Source organism: Fulmarus glacialis, unplaced genomic scaffold (assembly GCF_000690835.1).
Source record: "Fulmarus glacialis isolate BGI_N327 unplaced genomic scaffold, ASM69083v1 scaffold22227, whole genome shotgun sequence".
Lineage (NCBI taxonomy): Eukaryota > Metazoa > Chordata > Aves > Procellariiformes > Procellariidae > Fulmarus > Fulmarus glacialis.
Window position 1 is genome coordinate 1 of NW_009221575.1, and position 8,767 is coordinate 8,767.

Consider the following 8,767-nt stretch of genomic DNA (forward strand, 5'->3'; position numbering starts at 1 on the left):
TTTTTTTTTTTTTTACACTAGCACATGAAAACCACTGAGTTTAAAAAATCAAAATGAACTACGGTAAAATAGATGTTTCAGAGAAATACAACTTGTCTTTCAGGTAAAAGCAAAGACTGAATTGCTACTTTCAGCAGAAGCATCGAAAGCTGCTCAAAGAGCAGATCTTCAGAATCATCTGGACACTGCCCAGCATGCATTGCAAGATAAGCAACAGGTTCTAAACAACATATAAAGTTTCTATGTTACCTAAAAAACTACTTAAAAACCTAAGAATAGTCTGTTTACAAACTAAATAAACATGTCAATACGCATTTGGAAATCATCATTTTAGGATATTTTAACCATGTGATATGTATTCAGTTCTTTTTGCTGTTATCTGGACCAGATATATTTTGCAGTCTAAAGATTTTACTTAGGAACCCGCTCCTTGCTGTAGGATTATCGTTCAGAATCTGAGCTGTCTTACTGGGGTATAATTCAATTCTTACCTGTATGTTATGAAGAAAAGATTGTAGAATTCACTGGATACAAGTGAAAACACTTAAGTCTTATTGCAGATTCAGATAAATTCAGAATCAGATGCCTGTATTCAGAAATAATTATCGGTGTGCCAACTGACACAAAAAACCAAAAGACTGTTGTTAAAATTGCATGTTTTAATGTCTGTTAATCCTAGTGAAGCATTCCACCGGCTGCTGAATCAAATATTTGCACTGTTAGAATCAGTGCTGCTGTGGTCTTCATGGAAACATCCAGCAGGTGCTAACATAGCACCATTTTTTAGGGTGGGAACATAATTAATTGCTATGAACAGAAGACCTCTTTTTGCAATTATTAAATAATTAATTAATAATTAAATAAATCAGCTTGGTTGGAGAGCAACGAGCTCTGATGTAGCTGTCATCATAGCAGTTACTAGGTGAATGTGTTGATGTCTCTTGCGGAAATTACATTGGTTTTTGTTGAACCAAATGGTTTGAAATCATCTCTGGTATGTGGAGAACTGAATGTTTCCATGTTATTGGCTTTCCTCTTCGGTGGTGCTTGATTTCATGAAGACAGCAAAAATTTTCTCTAAGGTTTTGTAGTGTTACTTTCTAGTTACTGTTGTAGTAACTGCAGGATCTAGTGCGTTTATTACCTACAATTCCTCTTCCATTTATAACTTAAAACACCTTTGTTAAGATTTAGCCCACAGCCTGTAAAGTTTGAGAGGAATATTGAGGCTTTTAAAGAAATTTTGTCAGTTTAACAGAAACATTATTTTCCTTTTTAATTTGAACACATTAGATCATTTAAAGCATATGTGACATTAGTCATTTTTGGAAGTTATTTAAAAACTAACAACCCTCGTATTTTTATTTTACCTCAGGAGTTAAATAAGGTCAGCATTCAGTTGGATCAGGTTACAGCTAAGCTGAATGACAAGCAGGAATACTGTGCTCAGCTGGAAGCCAATCTTAAAGAGTACAAAGAGAAACATCTTTATCTAGAACAGAAAACTGAAGAGCTAGAGGGACAGCTTAAGGTTTGTATTGAACACAGTATCTGAGCTTACAGAAACTGATGTACTCCGCTGTTTGGTAGTATGTGATAAAAGCTGTGCTCAAATTATGGGGGAAGGATTATATCAATACCACTTTTGTAGGTTTTCTTTTTCACTAGTGTTTCTTGATTCACCCTTTAATCCTATTCTCCTCCTCTTCCGTGCTAGCGTATCACATTAAGAAGATAGGCTTAGGACATTGCCACTATACTGTCATTTTCCTGTACATGTGCTTCTACCAACCTTTGTGCTACCTGAAAGTGTTATGAGAGGGAACATGAATACTTCCCAAAATCAGAGTCTTCAAGTTCAACCTTACACACTTTACAAGTGGTGGCAGGGAATATGTGTTACATTGGTTAGCCCAAGTTAACACTACCTGTCTGGTTTAATTTATGTCTAAAGCCTTTCTAGTAGGCTTCTACAGAAGCTTTTTATCAATATTTTTTTATCAGTGTTTTTCCTCTAACTTGATCTTGAGTTTTGCATTCTATTTCTGGAACCAGTTTTTCTCTTAAAGTACACATAATTCTGGCAGAAGGTTTGTAAAACCTTTTGGTGTTTTGAGATACTAATATATTCACTTAAGGATATGAATTAGTCCTAATGCTTGAGAGCTTTTAAATTTGGGCTTTAACCTTTGTTCAATATTTGTTAAACATTCTTGGTGGTCAAAATTCACAATACATAAAACCCTATGATACAGGGATCTTAGGAGCAATGCAGAATTGGTTTTGCAATATTGTCTGTCTGTTTTGAGGGAGATAGCAGTCTTTATGCTCAAGACTGAGTGGGGTGTTTTTCCTAGCTGATGTGCTCTGTAGAAGAGAAGGAAGGTTGTTTTCCCTGTATGAAATTTTAAATCCAATGCTATTAAAAAATAAAGCAGTCATACTTTTGCATTATTAGCGTAATTATTTTGTGCTTCCATCTCTGTTCTCTTGCACACTGGTTTTTTTCTGCCCGCTTTCATTTGTGTTTTTATTTTTCATCCTTTTGATAAAGTTTCACAAGTAACCAACAGACACAAATGCTTGGGAGGAATACAGTGCTTGCTTGCACAAGATTTTACGAGGTTCCTGGTAGCTGAAGTGTGAAACTGAGCAGGGTTGTTGATGCTGTCAACAGGAATGCAGTTCTGTGTAAAATCTTGGTGTCATCACCATTCTTTGGGATTATTCCAGTTGAATGCATGGTATTTAAAAAACAAAATTAAAAAAAAAGAAAACAAAAAGCCCTCAGGAATTTTCTTGGAGAAACTTGGCCATTTTGTTTTATGGCCACTGCGTGAAAGCAGAAGTGCCTGTAAAACAGCCAGTATCTTGAAGAGTCTAAGCAGTGCCCATTTGCTGAAGACTCCTGTGTTCTTTATACTCCATGTAAATGAACAAGTACCTTCGGGAAAAAAAAAACCAAGAAAAACCTCTTCCAGGCGAGCATAGGATTTCTTCACAGCTGTAGTTCATGTCTCTGTTTTTGTTATAAAGAACAGCAGAGTTCTTGGGATTTGTAAATCAACAGTCATTTGAAACTCGTGAAACTACTCGTCGTGGTTGAGAACCCAGCTCCAAAGCTGAGCACTGTGTATGGCCTTTTTTTGTATAGGTGTTTTGGATAGGCTCTTTAAAGATTTCTGCTTTTTATCTATTACTTTGCAGTAAAATGGCTTCTTGGCCTTTAATTTAAAGATGATTTCAGAATGTTTTACCAAAATAGTTCAGTTCTGGAGGAGCAAGAGATTTGCAGAAAATAAATAATGAAAGATAAATAGCAAACTGATGAAATAGGTAGATGATGTGTGAGAATTGTGACTGCTTTCTACAGTAAAGACTTTCTGCAGTAAATGCTACTCACAGACTAGATGACTTCTGCTTTTTATTGCTATTTTTATTTTGTTGGTTGTGTTCTGATGGCTCTAACTCTTTATTTTTCTATCTCAGAAACTTGAAGCTGACACTCTTGATGCTAAAGCAAGCAAAGAACAAGCTCTTCAGGAGTTACAGCAGCAGCGACAGCAATCTACAGAATTAGACCTCCGAACAGCAGAACTGAGTACACAACTTGAAGCAGCAAGAGAAGCGTATGCATTTCCTGTGTTATAGTACTTTTCAAAGTCAGACATAAAACTACAGTGGTTTGGACTAGAGTTGAAATTTTGTTCTTCTCTCCTGTGATTTCTTAAAATCATAGATAAGTGATATGTTCCCTCCACTATGAGAACTGAGTTTTATCCCACCTGTTTTCTTTCACCCTATATGCCATGCAGACTCCATCTGCCATGTTGTCTGGTGTGAATCACTGACTGCTGTGATTCAATACGCTTTTTCAGTTTACTCACTGTGCTTGTTGTCAGCTAAATATCTGAAAAGTTTGATGTAGTGAGTAAATATCCATAGCTCTGTAACTTTTTTCAAAGACTAATTTGCAATTTATGCATAAGCAGCAAAAGGGTAGTTTCTTTTCATTATAGTTGAGGAAGAAAAATCCATCTCAAAATAGTTGTTAGAGTTGCTGGTATGTCTTCATTGGAGAGACAAAATGCCCATGCTCTGGATGAAAAAGGTATGCTTTGAAGTAGTTCTGCAGTTAACATATTAAATAATAGAGACATTTAATGATACAAAAGAACCCGTGAAGAAGAATTTAAAATAAAATATTATTCTTTTTGTATTTGCAGGATGTCTAATGCTAAATTGGATTTGCAGAAGAAATCTGAGGCCCTTGAACAAGCGAAACAGCAAATTTCAAAGCAGGAGGAGGAAAAGGCCAGCCTCAAACAAAGCCTTGAGAAATCAAATCAAGATACAAGTAAACAACTCAAGGAATTAGATTGTAAAATGCAAGCAGCAACATCAGAGCTGCAACAAGTGAAATTAGAGAAGGATACTCTGTTAAAGGATCTTACAGCTACCAAAGACAAGCTCTCAAAAAGTTCTGAATCCTTCAAAAAAAGAAAGGAGGAATTAGAAAAAGAAATACAAAAAGGAAAAGCAGCTGTGGCAGAAATGGTTAGTAGTTTCTTTCATTAGACATTAAGTTTGGTGTATTTACAGTCTGATAAAATGACTTTGATTTCTGTCTGAAAACAGTGTACATACACAGACAGTGCATGGAAATAATTGCCTTAAGGAAAAACAAATTATGATTTTTAGTAGTTCAAACATGTGTCCTACCTTAAATTTTTGTCTGGATGTTTACAGTAGTAAAAATCAGTCATATCACACAACAGGATCCCCTTTTCTTGCTGCATGCCTTTAATATGGTGAAGAAACTAAATGGAGACAAGTGGTGAAACAGTTTGCTGGGAAATGTCCCCCTTTTTAAAAATACATCAGCCTTATTATTACAAAGTTATAAACCCTTTGCTGAAGTGTCACCATATTGAAGAAGACGTTATTTTTTTGAGGCCATTTTAGTTTCCTTTCTGGAGACTTTGTATATAGAACCTTCCTGTGCGCTTGTCTGGACACGCTGGAAGGCTGCGTACTGCAGGCAGAGTAACATCGTCTGTCGTTTGGGGAGATGCCTAGCTTAAGGTATTATCAGAGTACTAGAACTATTTGAGTTTCGGAAAGGTCTCACAAGTGGTGGTATAACAAGTGCTTGACCACCAGATCAACCTATTATGGTAAAGAAAGTGAACTCTCACTAGCCTTAAAATACACCTTTTTCTCTCCTCTTTTGCTTTGTTGGTAATATGAATGAGCACTATATGAATACACGTTTTATAGATTTTCTTATACAGTTGTTCTGACACCCCTGCCTCAGACATGGTCGGGGTGTCTTTCTCATTCCCTTCTCATCTTACATGTCACCATTTTCCAGAACCCCTTCAGAGCTGCTTTTATTCTGATCTAAAAAAAATTCTGCTCCTAGTTAAGAATATCATTTTTTCCTTTACTCTTTCACTTTTTTAAGATAAGCCTTTTTGTTTGCTTTACTTAGTTACTGCTGTTTAAATATTTGTTTCTCCTAAAAACTTGAAGGATTTTCTCCCCAGTTTAGAGTTAAAGATAGGAGTCCAGATTCTGCTTTTAATGGAGGCTCGCCACTGTCTTAAGTGCATAGTATTTGGGCTTAAAACGTAGTTGTATCTGCATACAAATGTACTTGCTCGTGAGTTTTGGAACATTAAGAAATTTTGGATCCTGAGGAGAGCAATGAGCCTACTGCTTCCCACAAGAAGAAGGGCTGCCACAAACAGGGAGACTATCCCTAATCAGAAGAACTCTTTGGCACATGGCTGCGTTTATTAGTACAGGGTATCAGCTGTGTTCAGCTTAGATTTGCCACCATTAAAGTTTTGAGAAGTTTTGAGCTGAAAATATGTCTGCAGCTGAGGAGGAAAGTTTTTTTACTGAAAAGGAAAGCATTATTTTTCAAGTCTTTGTAGATCCTGCAAAAATACCTGGTATCCGGTCTTAGAAGCTCACAGGAATATTTCCTTGTCTTATGTTTTTTAGGAAAAATCTTGCCAAGAAGTAAAACACCAACTCCAGGTACAAACAGAGTCTGTAGCTAAAGAAAGGAATGAATTGAAAAACTCACTGGAAAAAAAGGAGGGGGTAAGCTGTCCGTTTAGTTTCAAAAATCTAGAAACGAATAATAATAAATGTTTAAAAGATTCGTTTTCAGTTTCACATGCTGGGACTGATGAGAAATAAAGAGGTTGCAGTGCTCAGATTGTAACTTACCTGGGGCACTAAAATAAGGTGATACTAAACATTTCCTAGATGTTAATATGAAGCTTTAAAATACAGATTTTACTCCTATCTTTCTGTGCCCCACATACCTTAACGGGGGATTTTAGCCCTTCAGGTTTTTCGTTAGTGAAACAGTTACTTGGTATTACTATGTCCTCATTTTTTTTCATACTTTCATACAATAGAAGTTGTTATCTCATATCCTTAGATCTGTTTGAGTCTCAGGCCTAATCAGTATGTTCTCTGTGTGGTTGACAGGACATTTTCAGATATCCTTGAAGGATTTAGTTGCTTTTGCAAACTTGTGTAAGTCACTTGCCTGTGACTGCATAAGGACCAAATGTACTTCTTTTTTAAAGATGAGCATCCAGACTGCAAAATCATGTAGTCCAGCTGGCACTGAAGTCCAAATCTGCTTTCATGGATTTCTTTACCCAAGCTGTCCCTGTTCCCTAAAGGAATCAGAAAAGATATGATCAGTGGACACAGTTTGATGGACTGTGATGGACTCTTACTGCCTGAAAGAGGGTTTGTGGATGTGCAGGTGTGATGGTAATTGCTCTGTGACTACTGCTGCTACTCTCCTGGCTCCTCTGTCATTTAGCAAAAGCACTATGGTGCTCTGTGGCAAGTGAAAAAGGATGAGTTTGGTATCTGCTGCAGCGGACAGCAGGAGAGCTCAGACCACTGCTGACTTTAGCAAAATGGCCTGCTGTTAATTTTGAATGATGAAAAAAGACTGCAGTTGCTCTAAGGTTAGGAAATTGGGAATAACAGATGATTTTAATGTGTTATGGTAGCTCTTAAAATCTACTTGCCAGTGTTCGACCACCTAGCTCTGAAGCAGAAGGTAGCAGCAGCGGCACTGTGGGATGGTCTGGTTCTGTGTACAAGAAATAGCAGTAGCATACTTGGAAACTGTATCCTGCAAATAATCTGCAGCTCTTTGTAAAATGAGAGTGGGCATACTGGATCACAGGAAAGGTATAGCTTGGTATCTGGTCTCTGGCAGAGGAAAGTAGCAGATGCCTAGAGAAAAGTAGAGTAGGGCAAGCCTTTCAGATTCTACAGTCAGGGGATTCTCCCCAACTTCTGGCAGTCTTTCGGGAGCTGATTTCCTGAAACTGTATCTTCAGCTTTAACAGCTTTGACCAGTTTTTCATCTGTGAAATTGTCTGTTTGCTTTTTGAACTATGTAATTTGTCATCCACACAGTTCAATAGGTAGTTTCACATACTACATGTGAAATAGCATGTACAAATAGTGATTTAAATTAAGATTATATACAGTTATTTAATATTTTTGAATATAGATTTCTAAGCAGTTGTCGATAGAACTTGATTCAGCCCGAGCGCAAGTACTGGAAATTCAGGGTCTTCTGAAGGAGAAAGAAAAAAGCGAGCAACATCTCCAGGGAAAGCTGAGAGAGTTAAAAGAGTCTTTTGAGCAGAAGAAAAAACATAGTGAGACACTGCAAGCTGAATTAAAAACTGCCCTTTTAGAAAAGGTAAGACTGGCCTCTCTTATTCCTTTAAGAAAATTAATGTAAATTTCTCTGATAAATGCTGCAGCTTTTATGTCAATATCTTTGTGATAAACAGCTGTTTGCTGTAGCCTTGTTGGAAATGATAGGATCAGGATGTGGAAACAAGGTCTTCAGATGCTGTAGGAGATAGAAACAACAACATCAACAACAATAATAAGACAGAAAGAACCAGTGCTATGAATATGAATTCTGTAGGAACTGAGTTTCAATAAAGTGATAAAAATGGCTAGATTGAATGTGTTTATTTTGCTTCAGAAGGCAAGAGCTGCCATTTTTTTGTAAAGCAGTAGAATTTTGAGAAAGTAGTTCAGACAAACTCTGCAGTGTTTTGGAACGTCCATGGCAGTTTTAAACCAAGTCTTCTCTTATTATACCAAAAGAATTTATCTGAGTGACAGTATGAAACTCATAAACCATAATGGAAAAAGTTCAAATGTCTTACAACATCAGAGAATGTTGTGTTGTGTGCCATGCACTGTTAAATGTTGCTCCAGCTTTGGCTGCTTTATACTACATGATCATATTTGTGCTTTAGTCAGTCTGTGGAAACTTTAGGACTTGGAAACATAATTTAGATTTTTAATGTTTGGTCTTAATGTGTTTCACTTAGTCTTTTGACATGAATTACATTTTGTTGTTAAATTAGTTACAAAATATTACTGTAAAATCATAAACATCGGATTACTGAACTGCTATTTTGTAAGTGGAAAAAACCCTTGTCTTGCAGTAGAAATGCAGTTTATTGAAATGACTGAAATGATTAAGCTTACTTTACTGTCTGTAACTTTAATTGAAACTTCCTATGCTTATGTTTCAGGCAGAACTGGAGAATAAACTGCAACAGCAGTCTGTTTTGTCAGCACAGGAGCTTAAAGCAGAGAAAGTCAAGCTAGCAGACTTACAGAAGACCCATGAAAAACATAAGGAAAACATGGAGAAGCTGCAGCTGGACCTTTATGGGAAAGGGTC

At 36.7% G+C, this 8,767-nt stretch overlaps 1 protein-coding gene across 1 annotated transcript in view; it reads left to right on the forward strand.

The window, feature by feature from the left end:
- Positions 1 to 81: 81 nt before the first annotated feature.
- EEA1 (early endosome antigen 1) overlaps positions 82 to 8,767 on the forward strand; it is a gene marked incomplete at its 5' end in the record, with an annotated part of 21,633 nt that continues 12,947 nt past the window's right edge. The window contains 7 exon segments of the mRNA XM_009581173.1: positions 82 to 217; positions 1,376 to 1,531; positions 3,490 to 3,629; positions 4,227 to 4,557; positions 6,013 to 6,114; positions 7,565 to 7,759; positions 8,616 to 8,767. The exon segment at positions 8,616 to 8,767 is cut by the window's right edge and continues 1 nt beyond it. Coding sequence (XP_009579468.1) covers positions 82 to 217; positions 1,376 to 1,531; positions 3,490 to 3,629; positions 4,227 to 4,557; positions 6,013 to 6,114; positions 7,565 to 7,759; positions 8,616 to 8,767 — 1,212 coding nt within the window.